We start from the raw sequence: 27949 nt of genomic DNA on the forward strand, positions 1-27949 counted from the left end.
TATTCTTATTTGATCTTTCAGCGGCTTTTGGTTCTGCTTATGCAAGTTTTTAGTCCCTGAGCATCTTCTGTTTCTAATTGCTTTTATAGGCATATCCTAAAGTATACAGACAAATGTTCCTACTGAAAATTTACTGCATATCCAAGAATGTCCTGGATTTATGTCCAGGACATGACAGTCCTAGCTGCTAGACTTGCTAGCTGCTAAGAGCATTGCTTTGGGACTAAAGGAGTGATTTGGGCCACATTTCTGGTGCAATGTCAAATTTTCTATTTCTCAGTAGTTACCAAAGGACTTATTCATAAACGACAAACAGCTTTCAATGTTTTGGGTTATGAGTCTTACAAAGTAAAGGGTCATCATACTTTTAACTTTTGAAATAGGGCCGTGCCACTGGGAGATATTTATTTATTGAAGCATTTATATACTATCCTATCATAAAATGTCAGGACATTTTAAACAATATAAAAACAAAATACCATCAAAAAGCAATACAAAACAACCTTTAAAATGACTGGCAATTCAAGAAGATTCATGCCTATTGGCATAAAGAGATACTATGGCATTTAAAATTCCCATCTAATCTAGTTTCCTCCCATTGTACTCCTGACCTGCAGGCCATGCGGAGAAGTTTGTAGGACTCTTTCAGAAGACACCACTGGGGCAGCATATTGCTGGTCTCTCTGCTGAAGAAAGAAACATCATTTTCCACTGTTTTATCAGAGACTATATCCGTCTGATAATGCATGTGGCCTCTCCGAAGGAGCTAAATGTGAGTATACCAGTAAGGGATGTTGAGCTGCTTGGAAGAAAGCATGTGTCGGTTGCTACGTTCACAATTTGTGTGCTGTAGCATCTGCAAGAAATGGTATTGCTGGTAGTTGTCTTTCATAAATATAAGTCTGCTTTGTCAAGATACTGGAAGCGTTAACCACCAGAATTACCTACCAACAAGGTTTCCCTGTAAGTACCAAGCTATTTTTAAAACAAAAACCTAACCTAAATAAGAGATTATAGCCATTGTAACACTGAGATTGTTAGCACATTTATCTAATAACCATTTGGTTATTAAGAAAAAAACACAAAAGCAACTTTGAAGAAATTAGATTATTTCAACCGGATATGTGATTACTATAAGAATTCACTTATTTATAAAGACTTGTTGTTCAATTTCCAGTTGCTGCAGACAGCTCTCTTATCATGCATAGAGGAAATGAAGGCAGCCTCGCCCAGCGCGGAGGAGGAGGTGCTGCCCATCTCCTGGATCCATCTTGGTTACCATCAGTTTAGTAGTCGTCTGCAAAACCTTTCCAGGATTCTTGCTGTGAACCCTGAGGTGCTCAATGCTCTCACTGAACATATTGAGAAAGGAGGCAGCCTCTTGCATCGCCAAATGGTAGGAATCATATTGGGTGGGTGGTAATATTTTAGAAAAAAACACAGCCTCTGAAGTACATGGTATTCTTCCGTTGCTTTTCTAAAGTATTAGGAGAAACTATACTGCCTTTAAGGAGAGGTACTAAACATCACACAAGGCTTTAACACGTTCGTATCTGCTATACTCCTAATAACAAAGCTAATCAACATATTGCCCTGCATCTTTTGTTGGGCTCTGACTTGAATTAGCCTCAACCAGCATTGCCTCTCCCAGGGATGATGGGAGTTGCAGTCCCAACAACATCTGGAGGGCGTCCCATTGGGCACCTCTGTCTTAACAGTGTATCTGCCCTACTGTGAGAACACAAAGATCTTCTATGAGCTTGTGAACCAAATGATTTATACATAATTGCAGTGCCAAACAGCCGTGCAATCAATCTGTTGTGGACATATGTACAGTGAGCATATTCCACAACTCTCCTGAGATGTCTGTGGAAGATAAGATTAGAGATTATGCATGGGGTATTATGCAAATACTCCCAAGGCAGAATTATGGTGAAAATTGCTGGACTGAGAGCAATAAGGTGAAATTGAATAGTTAGTGTAAAATTCTATGGAAGGAAGAAAATACAGGTGTTAAAGGTTGGGTGATGGAATGTGCCCTATTTAGAATAGAGGGTAAAGTAGGACATTTGTTTTAAAAGAAATAGATGGGATAAACAGAAAGGAAACCAACTATACACACTGCGGAAGTGTCATTACGTGTTTATGAAACTGGTAATGCGGATATCGTCATAGTTCTTCTCAAGTTCTGATGCCAACTTACTCAAGGGAGAGGAATATTTATTTTCTGTAACTTGCTTAGTTAAGGGGGGCATACAGCCTTACCAGTGCCTGAAGCGAATGTATTTTTCTTTACTATCCATGTCTGTATTAAAGCCCTGTTCATGCCTGATTGCTTAGGTTTTGGACGTGCTTGCCGCAATTGCTTGTACTGAGATGTTGGAAGAAAAACTGCTGAACTGCAAATCTCAAACATGGCTCCAGCAGGTGAAGAAGCTTCAAATGCCAATTGAACTTGTGTGTACAGCAAACTACTTTCAAAGCAATGAGAGCCAATGTGACCAGCTGCTCCAGGAAGTCAGGTAGGTCTGAGAGGCAAAATATGAATTTAAAAGTATAGTAATGTTTTCCTTGAGATTAATTGCATATGACATTGTCACTTGGTTACATTGTTGTTTCACCCATTTGAACTGTTGTGGTAGTCACCCATTTGCAAAGCTGCTTCCCTCTTAATACCGTCAAATCCCAGATTACATGTTTCCTGTGTTATCACACGCACACATAACTTAGTAAGTGGTATAGTGGTTAGAGAGTCAGACTAGGAGCTGGGAGACCAGGGTTCATCACCTCGCTCAACCCTGAAGCTCACCTTTTCTACCTCACAGGATTGTTGCAGGGATCAAGGAGGGGAAAAGAACCTTGTATGCCACCTTGAGGTGGGATATAAATGCAATAAATAGTAAAAGTAAAATGCTATTATGGAATCTACAAAGGAATATGGAATGAAAAAATTACAGTAGTCAAGTGGCTCTGTGAGCCTCCGAATTGAAGCTCAGTGGAACAGATGTAGCTTGTTAAGTAAAAGAATAGTAAATGGAGAGGCTGTGCATCTGTGCTGCTGCACTCACTTGAGTACTGGCCCTCTCCTTAGTTACATTTTACTAGTGGGTTACTAGTCTTTTCCAAATCAAGTCTTCAGTGCCACTGAATTTTATGACGTGCTCTGCAAAAGGTAGTGATGATCCCTTCTTATTAAGCAGGAGTCATCCCTCAATCCAGTCATCTGGTACTTTCTTCCTACTTTCTTGTCGTCATCCCCCCCATATATAAATAAGCCATAACTCACATTTCTCTTTGAAACAGGAGCCGATGGAATCGGGTTTTCTCAGTCTCTCTCTTTGTGGAACATGTGCTACTTGGAGCAGAAAAGGCGATGCCAGAGATGGTGGATCTGATAAAGCAATACACCATAAGGCTTGGAAAGGTAAGGACCCTTTTTGCATTTGGAGGGAAACATCACTTTAAGAAACATCCTTTGCTTATTTGGCTGGCCATAAGCAAGTTAAATATGTACCAGTTTTATTTCAGCACTCAGAACTTGCTTTTCTGTTCATAAGTAGAATGGCACTTCCAATTTGTAAGACAGAAACAGCAATAAGCATAGTGCCTCAAATGCCTAAAAAAGAGATATGTTTTAATCTGCTAATGTCGATGCCAGGCAGGCCTCACGGGAGGACATTCTATAGCTGGGAGAGGGGTTGTGTACACATAATACTTGTAAAGCACAGTAGAAATGCATTCTTTCCATCAAAGAATTCTAGGTACTGTGGTTTGTTAAAGGTTTATGGAAACTGTAACCCTGTGAGTGGTAGACTGCAGTGTCCAGAATTCTTTTAGGGGAAGTGTGTTTCAAAACTTCTTTAAAGGTATAGTGTGTCCACATCTTAAGTCTTATTGAACTTGGCCCTTCTGCAAAGACATGTATCATTGCTGTAGTAAAAATAATGTAATAAAGTTAGTTGGAGTAGTTTATTTGGCTAGCTTGTTAAACCCAGTTAGAACAAATGCATGTTCTGCTATTGCAGTTACCAGAACGATAAATGTGCAGACTCCTGTGGTTACTGCATTGTTTGCCTACATTTGAGGGCCTCTTCCCATTCGCATTGTTTTTATTCTTTTCAGTGTTTCCAGTGGAATTCTGACATCAAAACTCTTAACACATTCACTGCAGTGATGAAAGTGCTGTGCGACTGCAAGGATGAAATCAGTTCAGCATTTTGCAAGTAAAGCTTTTGGGATGAGTGTGTGAGGAGGGCTGGGGGAAAGGCAGTTTGTGGGGAAGCAGTGGGATATAAGTTAAATGTGAAAGGAGAAAGATAAAAAAAATGACATGAGGTGAACTGAAATCTTTTGAGAGCTGTGGGAGTTTGAGAGGGGAAAAATTAAATTAAAGGCCTTATTTGTTTGGCATCTCTGGGTGAGCAGATTTTGCCTAAAATGGGATGACTGACTCATAACACCTCCAGAACCAATGTCTATACTTATTGATTAAAACTAAACTATGGAACTCCCTGCAAGAAAAAAATTGCGGTGATGAAGAGTCTAGTGATTTCCAAAGAGGAGTTAGATACAGTGGTACCTTGGTTGTCAAACTTAATCTGTTCTGGGAGTCCGTTTGACTCTTGGAACTGTTTGACAACCAAGGCGCGACTTTCAACTGGCTGTAGGAACTTCTTGCACTCAATTGGAAGCAGTGACGGACATTCGGCTTCCGAAAATCATTCGAAAACCGGAACACTCACTTCTGGGTTTTCGACATTTGGGGCCGAAAAGTTCAGCAACTAAGCTGTTCGAAAACCAAGGTTTCACTGTATTGGCAGAAAATTTTGTCAGCAATTGACAAGTGATTACACCAAATTTCACCTTTTTATGACTTGCAGCCCCTACGCTAGCATTTTGTGATTGCAAGGGCAGGCAGGGCTCAGTAATTTTCAGTCCTCTCAAGTGGACCCTGAAAGGGGAAGGGTATAAAGTTGGAGCATCCCTTACTTAGGCAATGGGCTCTACAATTAAATATATGATCACATTAACTGTGGCTCTTGAATTCACAGGTATGGCTTAAGACCGTGTCCAATATGTATGGGAGATCCTAAGGACCCAGTCAACCTACCTTGTGATCACGTATATTGCCACAGTTGTATCAAACAGTGGCTGGTGGCAGGACAGATGTCCTGTCCGCTTTGCCTGGTTGAACTACCAGAAAAATATTCTATTGAAGTATCCAAGGAGCTCAGGTAATGCCTTCTTCTGATTAACAATCTATAATACTGGTAATGATTTAGAGACACTGGCCTTAATTTCTGAGGACTTAATATAACCCACTAGCTATGCATTTCTTAGCATTTACACATGTGTTTTGTGGTGCAAGTTGCGGAGTTGACCAGATATGTAATGGCTTGTGCATTTTCTTCACAGTATTTGCATAGAAAAAAACACCCAGTTCCGTAAGTTTTGCAACAGTTTTTTCATAGACCTGGTTTCTACTATGTGCTTCAAAGACAATGAACCCCCAGAAAAAGCTGTGATCCAGATGCTACTGAAACTCCTGTTTTTCCATACAAAGCCTTTGAGAGGTACGTGCACAAGATCTTTTATCAGCTGTCTTGTCTTGAATAAATAGACTTTTCCATGTCTTTATGCAGTGTTTTATTACTTCTTTAGGAAACCCCAGGGTGCATACAAAATCTCTGTCCCCTTTTAACGATGTGGTAGATAAAACTCCTGTAATTCGTTCCGTCGTGCTAAAGTTGCTTCTAAAATACAGGTAAGGACTTTCAATTGGGACTTTCAACTACCCTGCTTCTTCTTCAGCGTTTATCCCACTGATGCATGTTTTTGTTAAATTGAAGTCCTTGTGGTTCTTTCCTGGGTTCAGCTATTGCTTTTCAGAAACTCTTGTTGGCTCTCACCTCGGCTCTGTTGTACAACTGAAATGCATACTTCTGACAGTGGAAATCTTTCATTTTGAGTAAGGAGAGTTTTCTCTTTTTCTATAGCTTCAACGATGTGAAAGTCCATGTACAAAATTATTTATCAGAAGTAGAATCAAGCGGCATCCTAGACAAAGATGATAAAACAAAAGTGTACGTGCTATTTGTCAACTGCCTTGAAGTAAGTATACTTTCCAGTTTCCTTGTTTACTTTGCAGGGGTGACCTGGCCCAGTGGTAGAATCTTAAGTCATTCCAGAATCTTAACTTTTCAGAGACATGGAAGAGATAGTATAGAGCAATCATTGCCTGCTGCACATGTGTACTGAAAGGAAATAGACTAGATCAGAAGGTGCTTGCGATTAGATTTAGTCATTTGCAGTTGACTTCTGTGGCGCAAACAGGATTTCCTCATCATCTAAGCTTACACACCACATTTTGTTTATATATTTACCAAGCTGTCAGCTGATGGATCAGGTAGGAGGGAAATACCTTTCCTTACTCGACAAAGCCTGGCACAGCTTTTGCATTAGCATCAAATTAAAAAATTTCAAAACTGAAATGAGCCAGTGTGGTGTAGTGGTTAAGAGCAGTAGACTCGTAATCTGGTGAACCGGGTTTGCGTCTCCGCTCCTCCACATGCAGCTGCTGGGTGACCTTGGGCCAGTCACACTTCTCTGAAGTCTCTCAGCCTCACTCACCTCACAGAGTGTTTGTTGTGGGGGAGGAAGGGAAAGGAGAATGTTAGCCGCTTTGAGACTCCTTCGGGTAGTGATAAAGCGGGATATCAAACCCAAATTCAAACTTAACTAGCACTTGGGAAAGATTGAGGGCACAAGGAGAAGGGGACAATAGAGGACGAGATGGTTGGACCGTGTTCTCGAAGGTACCGGCATGAGTCTGACCAAGCTGTGGGAGGCATTGGAAGACAGGAGTGCCTGGCGTGCTCTGGTCCATGGCGTCACGAAGAGTCGGACACGACTAAACAACAACAACAACAAACTAGCACTGTGTGTTTTGATTATTGGAGATGGTAGCAATTTCACCCCCTGATACTACTTTGAAAAGCAGTGAGTGAAAAGCCATAATGACGATCATGAGTCATTCTTGAAACATTTGGAACTATGTGACTTGCTTCTTGATAAGCAAGCCTCGTAGTTGTTCAGCTTCCTAAAATTGCCACAGTCCCTACTAGTTTGCTTTTACCTGAGTATTTTACATGCCCTCGGAGCATTTGCTTGGACTAAGACTGCACTCCTAACCCCTTACCTAGGAGTAAACCCCATTGAATTCAGTAGTACTTTTGAGTAGACATGGTTAGGATTGCATTGTAACTGATGGCCAAAACATTTCCAGATTGGTTTATTTATTTCTAAAGCACCACCAGGAAGCAGAAAAAGCTTTGCAAGCTGGCATACCTGTCACAGTGGCATTCCATGTACAAAATGGTGTGTGTGTGCTTGCATGTCCCCAAAGGTCCAAACTACAAATGCAAGAAGTTTAAAAAGCTTAAACTGTATGGTATGGAAACTTAGTTGTAACCAGGAAACATGGTTTCATTTTTCAGGATTCTATGTGTGAGAAATCAGGAGCCTCCTCTGAGGAAAGCAAAGCAAACCGGCTAAGAGAGGATGGGCGTTTCCTGGAAAACTACTTACAGTGGAGCAGGAACAGCGGTGACACCCGTCAAGAAGCCACCATCGAGTATTTGCAGGGTGTGGCCCACATCCAGCTGTGCATGGACAGGGCTGCAGAGCTGCTCTTTGAGCTTCATGGAGCTTCAGGCAAGTGGGATTATGGTAACCAAACAGGAATGCAAATGTACAAAGAAATGGCATGTGAAAGAGTTCCTGGTGCTAGATGATTTTTATCTGTTATACACTTTTTAAATTGTGACCTTTCTATAGCACGGCATAGGGAATAAGGCCTTGTTTTCTTTCTCTCTCTCTGTAGATGGTAGTGAAGAAACAGAGAAGCAACACTACCTGCAGAAAGTGAAGCGCTTCTGCTGTCAGACTAAAAATGACTGGTATAGAGTTTACCTTGTCCGAAAGCTTACTAATCAGTATGGAATGGAGTTCACACAGAGGCTTTCCAGTGAACAACAGTATCTCTGGGTATTTCCATCGGAAGTAATTAAACAGCAACAGGTAATACATATCTGTCTCTATCGTTAATAAATTTGAGATGTTTATTTCTGAGCTATGGCTTGGTACACAAGGGCCAAATGGAATGGCTCTTAAGAAGAAATTTGCAAAAATAAAAGGAATTTGTTTTGCTTACATTGAGATTTCACCCTCTAAGCTAAGATTTATTCACTCAGGCCTTTGGTAACTAAGCTGGTTTCTATGGTGGTGCTCATCTTTTTGTGAGATAGGTAGGACTAATTTTATTCAGTGAGCATTTTAGGTATATTGTGCTATACATGCTTTAAATTTTCTGGTTTTAGTTGTTTTAATCAGTTTTTTTATCTTGTATGTCACTTGTATTTTTTTTGTAAAAAAATGTAACTAACAAATATATGTAATATTAATAAGCAAAATATATTGCTTTGGCTAGAGAGCCTCGTGATAACTTAGAATGATTGAGCAGGCATCTATTACCCTTCTGAAGTTTGAAATTCAACTGCAGATTTGTTGGGCAGATTCTGTAGTTACAGCACATTGTTTAGAATGTGCTTTCATATTCACACTTTTTAAAAATGGGACTTGGTATTTTGTGGCCTCAGAGTCATCAGCACAATCAGATGGATCGGTTCCTGGTATGCGGCAAAAACTACAGAGTAGTTCGTGATGCTTTGGGAAAAGCAATAATAGAATGCCAGGCAGATGGTATTGCAGCAGCCCTGAAGGTAAAGCCATTTCTTTTGATTTCATATATTCCTGATGATTTTTTTCTTCCCTCCTTCCTTTGTATATCTCAGCTCTATTAACAAGGTTTTCTTGCTTGGTGTATTTAAGTTGTCCAAAGCCCAAATATTCACCTGTGTTCTACTGTTTACTTCTTGTGCTTCTCAAATGACAAGCCATTCTTGCATTGGCTGAACTATCGGGGCTGAATTTCAGAGCGCTACATGTTGCATTAGAAACATTGACTCTGCTAATAAGTGATGGACTTCCTTTACTGTGCCATTTTGTAGTGTCCTTCACATGTTCTCATCCAGATCTGGGTGGGTCTGCTACCTACAGGAGAAATTTGGCAAATAAAGAAATCCCAATTGAAATACCCTTGCCATAGGTGATAGAATCTTACTGGTTACCAGATTGGAACAGTGTCAGGGAAACAATTACAAAAGTTGTGCCTTTAGTGTCCTTTTTGGACACATCTAGAGATATATTTGGACTGATGCACTAGATGAAATCTTTGTGACCTGGTACCATTTCGTGTGGGCGTGTTTTCTGTAGCAATATCCATGACTGCTAATAGCCAAAGATGAAAGCTTAACTATTGATAATCTCTCGTTTCTTGCCCTCTTCTCCACACTGCCCCACCCCCAATCCCAGCCTTGTAACTTGTGCCTTCTTTTTCAGGCATGCAATGTCTCCAAGTCTGTCCAGGCTGTTCATTTTCTCTTGGCTGTCTTCAGAGAGTTCACATCTCTGTATGGATGCAAGGAGCAGAGTCTTCATCCGAAGCAGAAGGTAAATGCCTTTGTCTTGGTGCCAGTTTGCATGTTGCCTTGTGCACAAGTGCTGCTTCCTTAGGAGAAAGGAAGATTTAGGATATCAATTATAGAACTGAGCAAAGGTGGTCGTTTCCCCCAACTTTTATTTAAAAATCCATTGAAAGGCATTGACCTATATGCATTATTAATCATCTTCCAAACAATTGATCATCTTAGTTGGCCATAGTTCATATGAAGATTGAAGTGAGTCTAGTTGACAAATCTCACCTTACTTTTTGAAAAACAATTTCCTTCTTATTTCAGCAACGTGATGTTATCAAGGAGTTCATCCAGAGCTCCAACGTTCTTCCTTCTCCAGAGCTGGAGAGATTTGCAGAATCTCTGATGGATAACCATCTCCCCTCACTGGCACTGAGCCCCCAAGATTCCAGCCACAGGAGGGTAGTGATTGAAATGGCAATTCACACTGCTGCTGTCTTGCTGTCTGGCCAGAATCGAATCCTTGAACCTCTAAGGAATCTGGCATTCTCACCTCATACCATGCAGGTAAAGTAGTGAATGTTCCGTTTTCCTTTGCAATTCCCATCAGTTCCTGCACTCATTACTGTTTTACTTGCATTTCCTGTTTGTCTGCCATCACACAGGAACAGTCCTCTCCTGCATGCAAGCATAACACACTTTAGCACATGGCAAAAGACTTCAACTGAAGATCTTAATACATGAGCAGGAGGACACTGCATATTATTCTAGTTCCACTTTGATATTCTCCTTCTCCCCTTCCAGGGTGCTTTTCTGCCAACAATGCCAGAAGACTTACTGGCTCAGGCTGTGAGATGGGAAGCAGCAGCAGGACTTCGATGGTATAGTAAGTACCATGCTCAAGCTTGGGAGCAGTCTAGAGAGCTATTTTTCCCCAGTGGTGTCTTGTCCCCCAAAAACAGTGGAAATAATCCAGGGTATAATGGGGATTGCTTCCATATATTACTCTCCTGTCAAATTACTGTGTTGTATCTATCCATTTAGGCACAAAGACATATGGTTAAGTGTCAGTGGGTGGTACCCAATTCACTCATTCTTTTAGTGCAAGGATTTCCACTTCCGCAGCAGATTCCCCCCCTCCCCATCTTTCCTCCCCATGCACCCCCGTGACCTCTTCAGAACAGCTTCAGGGGGTTGAGGGAACCCCAGAACAGCCCACAGTCATTGTGCTGACAGAATGAGCTTGTTGAATACCACCCAGTGTGGACTTTTTAAAAAGAATCTTGATAGTAGTGTTAACTTCTCAGAAATGTAAAGTAGTTATCAAAAATAACTTTAAATGTACTTGTAATGTAATGTAAGTGAAATAAGCAGACCTAAAATCCAAATTATTTTGATGTGTACCATGGGAACAAGTAGCAGATTGATAGAAATATCCAGAGGTGTTCTGAGATCAGATTCTGTTGTCAGAATCAGCAGGAATTTGTTCATATTTGCCCCATCATGCATCACTTTGCACTAGTTTACATTTTATTGCATTTGCCATTTTACTGCCCAGTAACTTAGCTTGAAGAGAATAAAAAAATTCCTTCCAGTAGCACCTTAGAGACCAACTAAGTTTGTTATTGGTATGAGCTTTCGTGTGCATGCACACTTCTTTCTCTCCCCAGGGAGGTTTGCCTGGCACCATCATTATACACCTTTAGGCGCCTGCCAAAAACTCTCCACTTTAGACAGGCCTTTGGTTGATTGACATCCGATGCTCTTTAAAAAAGGGGGGGGGGTTATTGGGTTGTTTTTGTTTTTATTTTGGTATGTATTTTGAGATTTTATATTGTGAACTGCCCTGTGACCTGCAGGTAAAGGACAAATGAATGAATAAGTAAATAAATCCTTTCTCTTTTTTTTCCAAATCAGCATGTCCAAATGGCCATCCCTGCACTATTGGAGAGGTAAGAGCTTTCACAGATTGTGGGTGTATTCTGGTTTATTTCTTTAAAAGCAGTCTGCGCTACAGTTTGTGTAGCACTTCATTCTCCTTCAACATTCTGTCATGTTTTCAATGAATTCCTTGTAAAGCAAACTAAAGCAGAACTTTGCTGTGTGTGTGGCTTTTGTTTGTTTGTGTGTTTGTTTAGTTTAATTTAGTTTAGTTTTGCAATCGCTTAACATTTTGGAAAATAGTTGAACCTTAGCCTAAGCTTTACCAAGCAGAATTACTTCAGTTTTCTGCTTCTAATATTCCACCCCTCTCTCCTTTCAGTGTGGCCGTCCCATGCAGCGTGGTTTGTGTGTTGATTGTGGTGTTGAAATAGGAGGCGACAACCACAGAGCAGTGGCAGGCTTTCAAGAAGCACGGTATGTTTTTATGTTAGCTTTTTGGAATGTGGAGTGGCATTTTTTTAGAGTATTCCCTAAAGATTGGGAGGTGGGATATTTGCAGCTATTTAAGGTGAATTTATTCTAGAACAGGGCTCTGCCCCATCAAGGTATAACAACTTTAGAGGTAGAAAAAACTAATTTACCTTCCTAGAATACTGCAGTGATTTCCAGTTCACCTATTTCAATGGCCATGTTCAGAAGAACAACCAAGGCTTCAAAACCTTCTATTTAGGAAGTTGTGGCTGTCCCCTTCCCTATCCTTTCCCCTATCATGTTCCACTTTTGACCCAAAGACCCGGGCTTGTATTGAGCTAGCACTCCCTAATTTATGTCCAAAGTGGAGAACTGTGGCTTCCGCTGCTCACAATTATCTGAGCGTAATTCTCAGTTGGACTTACTTCTGAGTAGGCAGGTATAGAACAGGCATTAACAAACAAGAAAGAAGCCAGGATCGTACTATGGCTTTCCGAATTTCTTAACTTTGAGCCACCACCCCTCATTTTTATTTATTTATTTATTAGAAGTATTTCTACATCTCTTTATATAAGGCATGTCAAGGCAATTTACAGGATAAACAGTTCACTAAAAATACAACAACGGTATTAAAAACAAATAATTAAAGCAGTGTATACAAGTCAAGGGGGTATTTTAAGTGGAAACATATATAACAGCAAATAATGGTATTTTAATATTTTATATACTACGTATGTAATATGTTTGTATCTCTTGTTTTAGTGTGATGATAATTACTGTCTGGATGTCTGGGAATCAGAATTTTTAAGCGCGCAAAAGTACTGTTTTGTAGCAAGTGTGCACACACTGTATATATTATTCTGTACAGGAATATTCAAGACAGGTCACAAACCGGCCATGTGCTTGGACCACCTGAAAAAAGAGAGGCTAAGGTTGCATCTGAGAGGGAGATGTCTCCAGCTGTCCTGATTCTGATTCGCTTGCTCACTCATTTGTCGCTGCTTTTGGGAGCCACAAAAGATCGCCAGGTATTTTCAAATAAAACTAGGAACCACACAATTCTGTCTGAAAAGCATTGCTGCGTGGAAACTAAGAAAGCATATCTGAAACGGAGCTCAATTTTTAAAAAAAGGTTTACTCTCAGTATCATGTGAAGGAGATGATTGGATGCCAGCAGGACTGGCCTGGGACGTGTTTCCACTTGAGGCAAAGTGCCCCACTGGGTTTTTTTTAAAGTATTTTTTTTTTAAAAAAATGTGGTTGTTAACGATTCATGCAGAAATGCATTTGTTACATTTCAGTAATATATGGAGGGAAAGTAAGACTGTTAACAAGCTTCATATATGGATAAATGTTTCCTAGAAGCTGAAAAGGTACAGTAGTACATCAGTGTACAAACTTAATCCATTCCAGAAGTCCATCCTTAAACCGAAACAGTTCTTAAACCGAGGCGCGCTTTCCCTAATAAGGCCTCCTGCCGCTGGTACCCTTCCACCGTTCGGCTTCCGTTCTTAGACCAAGGTAAAGTTTGCAAACCAGGACACTACTTCCGGTTTTGCGGAGTTTGTAAATCAAATAGTTCGTAAACAGGGCTGTTCTTAAACCGAGGTACCACTGTACTCGGTTTCTCATACTATAGTGGACACTTGTGGTAGACAGTTCATTACAATAGACCTCTGGCTTCCTCAGGGATGAAATCATTTATCACAGTTGTCCAACAATTTGGCATCAGGTGGCATTGACATCACACAGACGCCTTCACTATACTCTTTCCAGCACCTCCTAAAAACATTTTTGTTTAGACAAGCCTTCTCAGGTATTTAGAATGGTGAGTTTAAAACCCCCCGAAACGTATTGCTGGTTTTTAATTTTTAGAAATGTTTTGATTGTTTTTACTAATAATCTTCCTGTTTTATTCTTTTTTAAAACACTTTGAGATTTTTCACTAATCAAGCAGCATATAAATTTTATGAAATAAATAAATGACTGACTGTTAGTCTGCATGCCTTGCAATAGAACTGCATATTGATCGCTCTGAACCTTGCATTTTGTTCTTGAAGTCCCTGCTACAGATCATAAAACCACCAGTTGAGGATCCAGTGAGCTTTCTCATGCAGCATATTCTTAAGGACTTGGAGCAACTGATGAATACTCTTGGGAAGTGTGCTGATGAAACCACCAACGTTGTCCATCTCATTCTTTGTAGCCTTCTCAAGGAGCCTCACCAACAGACAGGCCAATGTAAGGAGAGCAGCTTGCAAAATGTGGTTGCTTACATTTCTAGTAAAGCAGACATAAATTCACAGCATTGACTGTGACGTTATATTTCAGAGTTGATTGAGGCAGCCATGGCAGAGTTCTCAAGAAGAGCTGTATTGTACCTATTTCTAAAAATAAGTAACTTTTTTCTTGTGAGTGGCATGTCTGCTCTTAACCTGATTTCATAGTCTCATTGCTTTTATTATTTAAGTCTCCACTTTTCAAAATAGTCCTATTTGCATTACTGGTGGTTCTGGGCAAGTTCTTTTATTGGGCTTTGCATTATTGAATCATAGTACTGATAAAGTGAAGAATGCACACAGAGTATCTTGTTTTTAGAATATACACTGTAGTGCAGTCTTCATTTATATTCAAGAATGCTGCCCGCATTGAATCGGCTTGGCTCCTTTTGTAACTTAGTGTGAGTCACTTAATGTCTATACACAGAATAGGCCTGTGCATCACCATGGAACATATATAGAAGCTAAACCAAATTGACACATTTTGATGTTTTAGAGCTGTTACACCCTTAATGCTATGGTTCTCACATAATACTAAGCCATGGTCGGGGAACTTCCTTGGCTTCACAGTCCAGATACTTATCAGGCCTAACCTCACCAGCCAAATTTGGCAGGTGGACACCGGTCAATAATCCGATGCCACAAATGTCACGATGAAATCAGGTGATTTGGCACTTTGAAGTCCCAAATTTGAGACTTCAAAGCTGTGTGCAGGGTGGTTGGCAAACTTGCCAAGACTCGTGCACAGTACTTTAAAGCTCCTGAGATTGGCTGTCTGGTTCATCAGCTGATGGGTTGTATAGCCAAAGCTTGCTTTTTGAAGACATCAGTTCTTCGTGTGAATTCTCCTGTGAGAAACACTCATGCACTGCTGATCCAACAGGCTTTGGTTCTCCCACTCATCAGTGAATAGGCAATGTGCCTTCCTTTGCCAATGTGCAATTGGGAGCATACTTTAAGTTTCCATATTCTGCACTGGCAGCTGGGTCTCTATGTGTCCCACACCTGAAAGCACATATGATGCCAGATGTAGGGCAGTTGGGTGTGGTTTGGAGGAAATTGCCTTATGGGCCAAGTTTGGCCCCCAGCTTAGTGTCATGTGTGAACTCTGTTCAGCAGCTAAACCATGGTTTGTTTACTAGCAACAAACTATGATCTGAAACCATGGTTTGTTGTTGACTTATAAGTCTTGATTTGTTAAACATGGCTTAGCATTATGTTAGAGTCTGGCACCCTCCCTCAATCATGGTTTGTTTGACCATCCCATTCCAGGAACTCACCAAGCATAAAGCAGGAACAACAGGAAAACAAACTTTGGCAGAATAAGCTATGGTTTGTTCATCTGTGGGGCAACTCTTTGTTACATCATGGTTTGTTAAACGAATGATAGCCTTAGTATTTTGTGCAAACCAGGCTAGACAATGGGAGGATGTGTAGCTTATGTGGTAGTCAGGGGAAGGAACTAGGTTTTTTCCTTTTAGAGGCTAATACAGGCAGAAGAAACTGGGAATTGCTATCAATAATCTCCAGCCCTTTAACAAAAGCAGGGACAGAGAACTATTAATTGTTACTGCTGCTGCCACTTTCCATAGCTGACCCATGTCAAATTGAACTGCATGCAAGGAAGCAGAGATAATAAGAAGGTGTTACATGCAATAAATGTCCTTTTGCAGGGCCAGTGCGTTTTGATGGTCAACTCTCCAAAAAAGAGCAAAGAAACAACTGGGAGGGAATTGTTGCACACATCATTCTTCCTGAACTGGAGGTAACATAAAACACACTCAAAAACTTGTATTTTCTGACAGTACACAGACTAGCCCTGTGTATATTTCATTAGCAGCCGATACAACATACATTATTATCCTGATTACAGTGGAACATTGTGCATGTATTTGTACCTGTTTGTGCAGGGATGTGTATGCAGGTAGGTCTGTCACTTCTGCAGGGCTGACAGAGTATCTGTTGAGCAGGGGAGGGAAAGCACAAGAATGAGAAATCCTTCTCTACTGCTGATTTAGCAACAGATAAGGCCACCTGTCAGCAGCAGGAAGTAGTGGGGTTTCTAGCAGATGCTACGTTGACCTCCCCATTCTATTTGTGGTGCAGAAGAGAAAGTAAGCACGATAATCCTATTTTTGAAATCTAACGTGCCCAGTAATTCCTTCCAAGGCTAGTGGATAAAGTAATGGTGTGCACTCAGGGAAGACATTGGCAAGGGCAGGTTTAGCCCCATCCATTCTTAGTGTCCGACATGAGGACCAGATCTTGTCCAGATTACTGCATAAAATTGTTTGGGAGTTCCTAGGGACTGAGGAAGTTGTCCTCTGCAAAGCTTCACTCTGGGTTCAGTTTCTTGCTGTGATGCTACTTCAGGACTCTAGAAGCTAGTTTTTTATTTATACTTATAGGAGTACATTTGAAAGAACAATTACTAATTAGAAAAATGAAAGACTTCTCTTTCAGAAGTAACTCTCCTTGATACCCCACACCTGCAATTTTCATAATAGCTCTAAGGAAGTGAGCATTTCACCTTTTGAGAGCTAAGGTGTTCAGAACCCTCAGATGAACTACCAGATTCAATCATTCAAGATGCAGTTAGAATCACACCAATTCCTAGATCAGCATTAAACCCCACTTCCCAGCCCTGCCTTAAAGTGTGTGTGTGTGTGTGTGTGTGTGTGTGTGTGTGTGTGTGTGTTGAGAGAGGCTGCATCTTAATGGTTATAACCCTCACTCCCTCATTTCCCCCATGCAGGTTCTGGATAAAACACTTCTGGAGTTGAATCGACGAATCAGTGAAGATGAGAGAATCTCTTCGAACCCAGTAGTGAAAGTTGTATATGGGGACCCTGCAGCCTTCCTGTTCACACTGACCAACAGCCCTGTACACTGTTCCAGGATGTGGAGCTGCAAGAAGAGGATCTCCATTGAGTACCTGGGGCACGTTGTCCAGCAGAAAGGTGGCAAGGACACACTGCCCATCTTATGGAAGTTTCTGCAAAAGGTGAGCATGCCCAGATTTTTGCCTGGCCCTAATACAGGAATACATGAGTCAGAAACTGCCATGCAAGGGACCCAAGTGTATGCTGCTCTTCATAATTAATAAAGGGGAAACCCCAATATATGCCCTTCATCTTCCTTTCTCTTTTCCTTCGTTTTATGAATGTTATGACTTTGTTCTTATGAGCAGAAGTCTCCTGTCAGCTACTTGTCAAAAGCTGAAGTACATCAGTAAGCATCAAACCAGGCAGGTGCTTTGAAATATTACAATCACAGTCATAGCATAAGGTAACTTTGTGCTGGTATCTGTGAGGTAATGACTATCAGAGACCCAAATCTACTTTACCATCCAAAGGTACTGAGTGCTGTGAGAACTGGATTAAGGGAACTATTATGCATGTTTCTGGAGCTGAGATTGAGAGGAACATAAGGACAAGGGGCAAATTCTACTGTTAGAAGTTTTTTTCTTGATCCAACACCTAGCTGTTTAACCCTTTTCTGCACCTGGATACCACTTGCCTTACCATCTGTGGGGTGGGGGGATAAACTGGGTCACAGTATCTTTTCTTCCTTTGGATGGATGAACATCCATTGGGGGTTCCCAGCTTTCATTGCAGGGTGGGGGGAAATGGACACAAAATTACACCCCACCCCGATGTACAACCCAGTTTTTAGCATCTACTAGCCTCTGGCAAAGCAGTAGAATTGCTTAGACTTAGGCTTCACCAAGAAGCTGAAGAAAAGTTTCGTGACCACTTTTAGTACTCATTTATAGCAAAAGGAGATGTGTTAGAATGATGTTCAGTTTATTTTGTGTTAAAAATATTGTGTGAAGTCTTATGTAATGAGAGGAGCTTTGCACAGAGCAAGGTCTACTTGCACCAAGCAGATCTCTGCCCAGAATGACTTAAAAGTAAATGCTTCATTTATACCCTTTCCTGGTGGAAATATTACTAGAATTGAGAATATATTTTTTGCAGCTGAAGAAAAATAAGGGGCAAAGTGAAGTAGGCAGAAAGCCAGAGGGGATGCATAAAATTGTGTAAAGCTGAAACCAGGAGAGAGATTGTGCAGGGGTCCTGCTTATTTCTAATTCTGGTAACCCCTTACTCAATTTGCTTTACAATGAAGTTATACCTGTGGGAAACCATGTTCTACGGACTTGCTAGATATGAAGAGTTCTGTGCATATGTTAATTTCTGCTTATTTACAACCACCAGTGCTGGTTCTTCTACATGGGAGTGGCTCACCCGGTGAGGCAGAGCTACAGTTGCTTCCTGGAAGCAGCATCACTGTGTGGTGACAGCAATGGGGTGGGGGGCTGTGCAGCAGCAGCACCAGCAGAGGCAATGTGGTGCTCTCACTAGTGCACCTACACGGGCCCAGCCTCACTGCAATTTCGCTCCTGGCTCTCCTGGTAAGTGGCAATGATACCACTGTCTGGGCCAGGTGAAGCAATTGCCTCCTAAGGGGAAAGCCACTCATGCTTCTGTAGTCTTTCAACTCCTCTTATCTCATTAGCACTACTCTGCTTCATTTTAGGAAGCTGAATTGCGACTGGTAAAGTTTTTGCCAGAAATTCTGGCCCTGCAGAAATACTTGGTGAAAAGGTTCCAGAACGTGTCAGAGCTGGAATACCGAAAGATTGAAGATTTTCTCAACATTTCCGCAGGTAGACTCTTCCATATTAAGTTAGCAGAGCATTAAGGCGTGTAGTTAACACCAAGCTTCACATTTATATAAGTCATCCCTGTTTTGTGACCTTGCACAGAGCAAAAAAGAGGAGAAAGTCGAGTGACTTCCTGGTTAAAATGGTCACCTCATTGTGGCAATGCATCCTTCAGGAAAACGCAGCCATTGTTTTTGTAGACATAATGGACATGATCCAACTAAAATTAAGCATTTTGAAGTCCCTCTGATTTCAGTGGAAACATTAGGGCCATGCTTAAATTTCTGCCATTGAAATCATTGGGATCCAGAAGTGTTTAACACAACCTGGATCATGATCCATTTTAGCAGTGGGAAGCTAGCTAAACCAGGAGATAGAACTTGCTTATATTTGTAGCAGTATTTCATCACAATTAATTTGGGGATTCAGTGCAACAACATACAATGGTGGACACTAGCTTAGATGGCTTTGAACGATGGCATTCATAGAGGATAGGTCTACCTGAAAATTAGGCATCTTAGTGACACGGGGTTGCCTGAAACCAAAAACTAGATATAAACATCGGAAAGGGTGTTGACTTTGTGCCATGCCTGGGGCTTCATAGAAACGTGGCTGGCAGCTATGGGTACTGGTTTAGGCAGACCTTTGGTCTGCTTCAGGTAGGCTGCTCTTGCATTCTAACTTCCTGAACCAAAACTTACTTGGGCAATAACTCCCTTAGAAAGACATGCAGAACTTTGCAATCTTGCATATGTCACATGCTGTTTGTTTCTTGCATTCTCCAGAAGGCAAGAGGTGCCTTATGACAAACAGAGTGAAGATATTTCTGACTGTTTGGAACAAACTGAGATCTTCCTTGGAAACCAGTGGTGAGTGGCGAGTTTACACCATTACTCTAGAAAAATAGTAAGATTGCGAGGTCACCTGGTACCATCTAATGGTAACTTGGGTCTTTAATGCTGGAAGAAACACTCTCTAGTCTTGTATCCTGAAAAGAGTCTGAAAAGGTTGTTCCATTTAGCAGTCTCTCCTTTTACAGTACTCCCCCACCCACCCTTAACATAGGACAGGGTGAACTAGTAGAACATAACATAGGACATTTGAGTTTAGAGCAAAGGACTGTGCAGTTTATTACAAGAATGGGTTGGATTGGCAACTTTGAGATTATATTTCAGTGGCAATAGATAGGAGGGACCCAGTGTTATGTGAGAACTAAAAAGAGAGGTACCAAGCTGAAGGCATTACCTATTCCAGAACAATAGAAGGGAAAGAGGGATGGATCGTGTTTCTCTGGCCTTTGGACGCAGGGGTGGTAGCAATCATTGGGTCTATCCATTATGAGTGCTTGGAAGTCAGACACCCTGGATTTATATTAACAGCTGCTTTGTCATCAACCCAGGAAGATGGAAGTAATAGGCAATTGAGGGCAGGTTGATCCCTTCTAGATCTCCTTGAACTCCTTATGGCATGGAGCTAGTCTTAATGGTGATGGGTAGTTTATGTATTATGTGCCTCTCTTGGAGACCTAAATATGCAATATATAAAAACAATGGATATGGAACTAAGGGAGGGAACACTGGGGGAAGGAGGTGGAGGTCAAGCTAACTAGGAGTGGAGTGACTTAGACTGATCTGAACCAAAAGGATCGGCTTGGGCAGCTCAGGATTGTACACGGAAGGCTTAGTGGAATCTCTAATAGGCTTGATCATCTAATGGAGAAGTTTTCTTTGATCAAAGGGAGAGGAAACTGCATTTAAGTTGCAAATTTCCCCACCATAGCTGGCAAATTCAAAAAGTGTGTGTGGAGAGAGAGAGCTTGAGAAATACTCATGTAATTCTGGGTGGAGATTCTGATCCTTCATTAATGCTAATCAATGCTGATGGCTGACTCTGATGTCTACCAGTTGGTTTCCCAGCACTTCAGGCACGAAACATCTTCAGTCAGGGCTCTGTAATGGCCATATTAGTGGACACCCCTTGAATGGCATTTTCATTTTATGGAGTGTGCATTTCTCTTTGCTTAACTGTTTGGAGTCATTCCTTGTGAACATGCTGAAGGTGATCTTTGCCCTGCTTTCCAACAGGTTTGCTTAGTTCACCACTTTCTAAGACAGAACAAGAATGTGGGAGTCGAGGTGCTGAGGCATACTTAAAATGAGCCAGCGTGGTGTAGTGGTTAAGAGTGGTGGACTCATAATCTGGTGAACCGGGTTCACGTCTCCGCTCCTCCACATGCAGCTGCTGGGTGACCTTGGGCTAGTCACACTTCTCTGAAGTCTCTCAGCCTCACTCACCTCAGAGTGTTTTTTGTGGGGGATGAAGGGAAAGATTGTTGACCGCTTTGAGACTCCTTAAGGGGAGTGAAAGGCAGGATATCAAGTCCAAACTCCTCTTCTTCTATCTTCTTGGTAATGAACAAGAGATAATTAGAAACCTGGACACTCACTAATGTTTTCTGGTCCAAATGCAGGTGAAATTAAACTCCCCAAAGATTATTGTGCTTCTGACCTCACTCTGAATAGTGACTTTGAGATCCTTCTGCCTCGCCGACATGGTCTAGGCCTCTGTTCCACTGCCTTGGCCAGTTATCTCATTGGCCTACACAATGACTTTGTCTACACCGTAGAAAAATATACAACAGATGCCGAAAGGTATGCCTGTGTGTGTATGTGCTAGAATCCCCACTACTTCCTGCAGGGTGACAGATAGCCTTATCTGGTGCCAAATCAGCAGTAGAGCAAGATTTCTCATTCTCTTGTGTTCTCCCTCCCCATCTCAACAGATACTCAGTCAGCCCTGCCGAAGTGACGGATCTACATGTGATCACTTACGAGGTGGGGAGGGACTTGATCCCACTGATCCTGTCCAACTGCCAATACAGCGTGGAGAAAGGAGGAGAAGCCCTCCAGGAACTGGAACTGGAAAAAATTGAGCATCAAATCACTAGCAGATTCCTACAGGGAAAGCCTTTAATCACATTGACAGTATGTATCATAGAAGCTTAATGCTGCCACATAGCTTTCCTGGTGCCTTGCGAGATCCATTTGTCAGGTTAGAGAGCATTATTGCAAAGGCCTGCTCACTGGCATATTTTTTCTCTCTTTCTCACTAGGGCATACCCACTCTGGTATACAGGCATGACCAAAATTATGAGCATCTCTTCAATGATATCAGAACCAAGCTGAGCCAGGTGAGCTTCAGAGATGGGAGAGAAAGAATACAAAAAGTGGCTGATTGCATTTCAGTAAAGTTTTGTTATAATTAGTATTAGCTTCTTGCTGCACAGTGCCTGATTCTGTGCTTGCTTGGTTTTTGTTGGCATCCTTCTGTCTCGAGAGATAATGGAGTGCATTGCAGGGGTGAAGTTAAACCACTGGAGAATCACAGCGCCTGCTGTGGCTGTAAAGACCAGTAACTGCATTGTTTTTGCTGTGTTAGTAGCATTGAAGTGACCCTCACCAGGTGCAAGCCTAGGTAGTGTGTATGGAGGTCAAACAACTCTGTGTATTGCCCAGAGGACAAGACCCCACTCTTGGCCTCGCTGATGTGGTTCATTGGGCACCAGATTGGCTGCTGGTATTGTCGGAAGGAGGGTGGATAAGATGCCATCCAACCATCTTAAGGACTCCACTGCGGATTTGTGTAGGGTTTACTCCTTAGCCTCCCAAGATGTCCCACAAGGCAGCAAGTACATTGGTAGCCCTTTGGAATTCATTGGGACACTTCCTTGTAGGTGTGTGCCCAGTTTGCTGTCCAAGTCAGGGCCTGGCAAACAGCTTCTATAACGTGGAAGAATCATTGCAGAGAAAAGGAGTGGACTATATAGAGACTGACTGCAGTGTTTGCAACAATCTGTGCTGAATGATGGGCGTTGACTGGCTTTCATTCCCTTGAATTACAGAGCTCTCTGCCAAATTCCACAATTGGCATGATCAGTGGGGAGCTGCTATCCTACAGTGACATCTGTGAAGCTCTGTCTGTCACCGAAATAACCTTAGGATTCCTAGCTGTGGCTGGAGGAGACCCAGATATGACTTTGTCTAAGTATGTTGAAGATATCCTGCAAATGGGCCATCAGATAAGTGACCACGTGATGAAGGTGAGTGCAGGGGAAAAGAGGAAAGTAGACTAGGCTGAACGCGATGACTGTCTTACATGCCCCAAGCTAAAGGAGGTGCTCTCTCCACCCATTTTTTTCCAGAGGTCCAAGTTCCATTCACCTTTGGCCTTTCTTTTGACCTTTTGAGATGGAATGGGGGACCATCCCCACAATTATACTGTCCATTGGAGAAAGCACAATGCAACTGTTGTCTTCCAGCTTATGATTTAAGTCCCTTTATTTTGGCTCCAGTTACAGATAGGTAGCCGTGTTGGTCTGCCATAGTCAAAATAAAAAAATTCCTTCCTGTAGCACCTTAAAGACCAACTAAGTTCTTGGTATAAGCTTTCGTGTGCTGAAGTTCTTGGTATAAGCTTTCGTATCTGAAGAAGTGTGCATGCACACGAAAGCTTATACCAAGAACTAACTTAGTTGGTCTTTAAGGTGCTACAGGAAGGAATTTTTTTATTTATTTTGGCTGTTTCTGACTTTTAAAAAGAACATCTTTTTGCTATTGCAAGTTTTCAGTCAAACCGTTTTTTGCAAGAACCTAAAACTACCACACAGCCTAATGATTTATCCACACGCCACGCTTTCCAGGCATGGTCCTCGCATTAAAGCTCCACTTGCTCTGAATTGCAGCAGAATTGCCATTAGTTGCGCTTCAGCTTTAAAGAGCAGATTTTCATGGGGGAAAGAGAGCATTCAGATACAGAGCTTTAAAGCTCAGGCCTGTGCCTGGAAAGCACTGGGCAAAAAGTAAGTCCTAGCACCTTACTGGTCCAAGACATTCTGCTGCTTCAAGGGGTGTTAAAATGTCACAGAAGGGGATGCTGGTTTCAGTTTAACTTGATACAGATAAAAAGTCAGTTATGTATACACAAGAGTTGAATAACAATAAACTCTTGGGCACTTTAGGATGAGTTTCAGTGAAAACAGAAACTTAAAGCTATTTTTAAAGAAAAAAGATGTTGCTGGTTGCAAATTTATTGTCTCTAGAGAATATACGTGTAACAGAATGTATATATTCATTTCATTTATTTAATTTCTTTGCTGCTTTTCACTCACACGAGTGATGAAGCGGCTTACATAGATAAATAATAACATAGTAGAACATCACAATTGCAACATAAATCATGCAAAATAATTAACAAATCATCAGTAAAATAATTACAAATCATCAGTAAAACAACCACCTTCTACTAAACATTATTAATGAAAAACAACTTTAAAAATATATTTGCATTTCTTCTAAAGGAATGTTTAGCTATGTCCACCTCATCTTCATAGCTGTTGTATACCTAGTTCTGAATTATAGTAAACTTAAAAATGGTCAAACATTTGTGTGTTTCTTACAGGTGCTGAGCCGATGTCACCTAAAGCACATTATTGCACTGTGGCAGCTCCTTTCAAGCCATAAATCTGAACAGCTGCTGCATCTGAAAAAGGTAGGAATCTGAAAGGGGCGGGGAGGATGAGATAACTTGATGTTCTGTGCTCTTGTTCTCCCTTCTTCCCCTAATGATGCTGTTGTGTGTTTCTTCCCAGGATCCCTTCGCAGAGGTCAGTGAATCCTATAAAGAGGAGCTCACTCCAGAGAACACAAAACTCCTCAATGCCTTCCTTATGCAGGCTGGGCTGGAACCCTTCCTCCAAGAGTTGCACGAAATGATCATCCTGAAGCTGAAACATCCCAAAGCTCAGGAGGTGTTCGATCCCAAGTGGAGGTAAGAGCCTGTCAAGCCCAAACTTTGCATATTTTCTTCATCACCTGAATGTAACTCTTTTTGTGCTCGTTAACAGTGCCATGTACTGCAGAATAGCTGATTATACTTTGTGCTCACTCTCTTTCTCTCTTTCCCAGCCTTAAAGAAACACTTGTTCCATACCTCGAAACAAAAGGGAGCAACATACCAGAAGAACTAGAGGATACATTCCCAGAAGAGATCCTGCTCTCCCAGTGTATCGCTGCCTGGAAAGTGGCTGCCACTCTTAAACGAGACCGAAGGCTTGGTTAAATGCAGACACTGTGCTGTTTCCTCTCTTCTTGGCCAAGCCACTTTCTGGAAAAAATAATAATCCTGGAGAGCAAAGCACTGGATTTAGGTGCTGCTTTTCTTGCACATAGCAAAAACGAAAAGCACCTTTTTGGATAAAAAAACCCCCTTTCATTGCTGAAGGAGTTCCTAATGGAAAGTGTCGCTGCGCGATATTAAGAATAAACTATAATGTGCAAATCTTAATTTAAGCCATAGAAGCCAAAATAAAAATGCTATTTATCCCCCAGTAGAGCACAAGCCGAAAGATGCAAGTCATATTCAGAGGAAGGCAAAAAGACCTTTTCAGTGGCAAGTTTAGTGGCTAGCAACACAGGTCCTTAAAAAAACCAAGATATAAATGGTCAGTATGGGGCTATAGAGCAGGGGCTGTGTGTCACCTTTCTGTGGGATGTCTCTTTCCCCTTAAGTCACTCAGGTCGGCAAGATACAAGGAACCAATCCTCTTTCCCTCAGGTTTTTTCTTAGTCTTCCTAAGTGCTACCAAAGCTGCCTTCTCTACTACTAGAGGCATTGTTTGTTTGTAACTTTTATTTTGCCATAGTGTGTCTGTTAGTCTTTGAATCAGGACACCCAAACAAAAATTGTCAAAGCTTGGTCAAGGAAGTTTTCTAGGTGGCTTTCTTAAAGCCATTCAGCAGGCACAGACTCAGAACTAGCTTGACGTCACTGCCTACACGAGAAGCAGCCAGTCAAGGTTGCCTAACCTGCCTGTTGTTGGCCATTGTGAATAGTTATATTCACTCACTTAGGCAGCCTTCTTCATAGTCACACGAGTGTCAAAATCTGCTTGTTTTGCCGCTGGACCCTTGTATGCATAAACTTGGTTTTCCTTTCTTTGACCTCCACGACTTAGATATTCTATTTGATGTTAGTGCTTTGAATATAACAACTGATTTGCTGCTGATGTTAAATTTGCAACTGTGATCATGATTAACTATGCCATCTTAATTTCTGTTCGGGCCGAAAAATAGCTCAAGCACATTTCTCTGCTCAGCTTTATGAAGGAAACAGTTTTGAATTTATTGGACCAACTAGGATGCTTTCAAAAATAAGATAGCTATTTTATTTCATTTAAATAATGTTATGTTTAAACTGTCAGCTATATACAGCACATTTAGCAGCTTGAGATGCTGTGCCTCATTAAAACAACAAAAGGAGGAGATTCTGTGAAAGTGATTAAGATTTCTTGAAGGAGGAAGAAAATACCACTTACTCCTGTGTGAACTGTTGCACCATTAATTGAAGGAACTTTTTCAAATTTCTGTTGAACTGTATTCATGTGGATTTTTAAGCATCTTTCCCAAAATATTCTTGTCTTGACAGGCGGATGACAACGACAACCCAAAATATTTTTGGGAGGAATTTCTCAGGGTGAAAGTAAAGTAGTATCTGCCACTGCTGTAAATGATACTAGCCAAGTTCTGCTGGTGCTCTAAATTTTATGTGCTTTATAAATAACAGGGTTCTTAACAGGTAATCATACCACATGTGCTTGCACGTACTTCAGTTCACTGAACTTTTTCTTAAAGGGCTATCAAAAGCTCATTTCACATATTCTGAGTACTTGCATTTCTGGCCATCTGCATAACTTCCCTAAACTTGACCTGTTCAACATGCATAATCTATTGATAATCTACACTGGGTACTAAATACAGTTTGAGTCACTGCTGATCCAACTGATCGTTATTTACGTAAGCAGTTACCTTATTACTAGAAAGTTCTGAGTCTGGGGCTGAGTTGCTTAGACTTGATCTATTTCCAAACAAGAATACAAGGGACAGGACACAGTGAAGGAACAAAATCCATTATTCTCCTTGTGGATGATGCATTTGGCTGTAATAAAATTAGCACTGTACTGGCGAAACAGTAAACTGTGGCTTTGTTTACGAGTATACTGAGTTGGGGGACCATAACCAACAAATGTTTAAAAATTATTTTGTATTTTTTCCCCTCCTTTTAATAAAAAATGGCTACACAAGACTTGTATTGTGTTTAACTGTCCTGAAATTTTGCTATCATGATGAATTCAGTCTGGAAAGTTGATTGTGTTCCTTGCTACTTACAGCAGATCTCTACTTACACCATTATTTCTTGGGTTGGCAGGGGTGAGGTTTTCTATAAACTTGCAATTCAAAAGCAAATCAGCATAAGCGTTTCCCAATTATTAATCAATACAGTAGGTCTGAGATGCTTTTCTACACAGAAGAGGGACATCTCTTCAATACATTATCGGCTGATTATCTGCTCAGCATGAAAATTTTAAATTCAATGACCTAAAGGTTCATTCATTTTGGAGCTGGGTTTGAAAGGCAAGGCAAGATTATAATGATGGGTGCTTTGCTTGTTGGCTTATCATTGCCATCTTTCTTCATGTATAGGGTTTTTGCAGTTGCTCCAGATATTCAACGGATAGTTTCTAGAATGATCAAGCATCTTTTGGAAATAAATTTCATATTGCTGCGTCTAGCATAGTGGTGGGGAACCTGCAGCCTTCCAGTTAGACTTCCCGCTCCCATCCGCCCTGGCTCAGTCTGGGAAGTGTAAAAATATTGAACTGCTACCTTCCCTGTAGGAAGTATGCAATGAGAACTATGTATGTGTGTGTTTCCTTTTGTTCGGGGTTCTGCACCCTACACTTTTGCGAGTGAGGACCCTGTTTTAACAGCTCGTTTTCCTGACAATAAAGATCAGGCTTACTAGCCGCTTTGCTTTATCCTATCTTTAGTTGGTCTCTGTTCATTCTCCGACCGATAGGGAACCTCAGCGATCTCTATATGGGCTCCTTGCATGTACCTTCTGCAAGGGAAAGGAGTAGTTCAATATTTTTACAACAGAAGCTCTGGGCATACACAGTGTTACAAATTTGTGTGTGTGGCAGACAGGAATTCTAGAGGGGCAATCCTGCTAGGCTGCAATAGATTGTAATGGGTTGCTTTGAAGCAGGGCCAGATTTA

The 27949-nt window shown here is 41.3% G+C and overlaps 1 protein-coding gene across 4 annotated transcripts in view; it reads left to right on the forward strand.

Moving 5' to 3' along the window:
- The window catches only part of LOC308579837 (E3 ubiquitin-protein ligase RNF213-like), a 92171-nt gene extending 65196 nt beyond the window's left edge, over positions 1 to 26975 (forward strand). For all 4 annotated transcript variants that reach the window (XM_081180797.1, XM_081180795.1, XM_081180796.1 and 1 more), the window contains 30 exons: positions 618 to 772; positions 1178 to 1396; positions 2341 to 2522; positions 3304 to 3424; positions 4123 to 4223; positions 5052 to 5234; positions 5416 to 5573; positions 5662 to 5764; positions 5997 to 6111; positions 7497 to 7713; positions 7883 to 8079; positions 8658 to 8780; positions 9460 to 9570; positions 9858 to 10100; positions 10338 to 10419; positions 11451 to 11485; positions 11797 to 11891; positions 12757 to 12916; positions 13949 to 14129; positions 15841 to 15932; positions 16923 to 17171; positions 18710 to 18839; positions 19622 to 19705; positions 21307 to 21487; positions 21619 to 21820; positions 21949 to 22026; positions 22738 to 22935; positions 24294 to 24383; positions 24484 to 24662; positions 24800 to 26975. In XM_081180797.1, the coding sequence (XP_081036923.1) occupies positions 618 to 772; positions 1178 to 1396; positions 2341 to 2522; positions 3304 to 3424; positions 4123 to 4223; positions 5052 to 5234; positions 5416 to 5573; positions 5662 to 5764; positions 5997 to 6111; positions 7497 to 7713; positions 7883 to 8079; positions 8658 to 8780; positions 9460 to 9570; positions 9858 to 10100; positions 10338 to 10419; positions 11451 to 11485; positions 11797 to 11891; positions 12757 to 12916; positions 13949 to 14129; positions 15841 to 15932; positions 16923 to 17171; positions 18710 to 18839; positions 19622 to 19705; positions 21307 to 21487; positions 21619 to 21820; positions 21949 to 22026; positions 22738 to 22935; positions 24294 to 24383; positions 24484 to 24662; positions 24800 to 24953 (4418 nt within the window). In that variant the 3' untranslated portion in view covers positions 24954 to 26975. The remainder of the gene's footprint in view (positions 1 to 617; positions 773 to 1177; positions 1397 to 2340; positions 2523 to 3303; positions 3425 to 4122; positions 4224 to 5051; positions 5235 to 5415; positions 5574 to 5661; positions 5765 to 5996; positions 6112 to 7496; positions 7714 to 7882; positions 8080 to 8657; positions 8781 to 9459; positions 9571 to 9857; positions 10101 to 10337; positions 10420 to 11450; positions 11486 to 11796; positions 11892 to 12756; positions 12917 to 13948; positions 14130 to 15840; positions 15933 to 16922; positions 17172 to 18709; positions 18840 to 19621; positions 19706 to 21306; positions 21488 to 21618; positions 21821 to 21948; positions 22027 to 22737; positions 22936 to 24293; positions 24384 to 24483; positions 24663 to 24799) is intronic.
- The last annotated feature ends 974 nt before the right edge of the window (positions 26976 to 27949 follow it).

This window comes from Podarcis bocagei (assembly GCF_964188305.1).
Source record: "Podarcis bocagei genome assembly, chromosome: 2".
In the NCBI taxonomy this organism is placed as follows: Eukaryota; Metazoa; Chordata; class Lepidosauria; order Squamata; family Lacertidae; genus Podarcis; species Podarcis bocagei.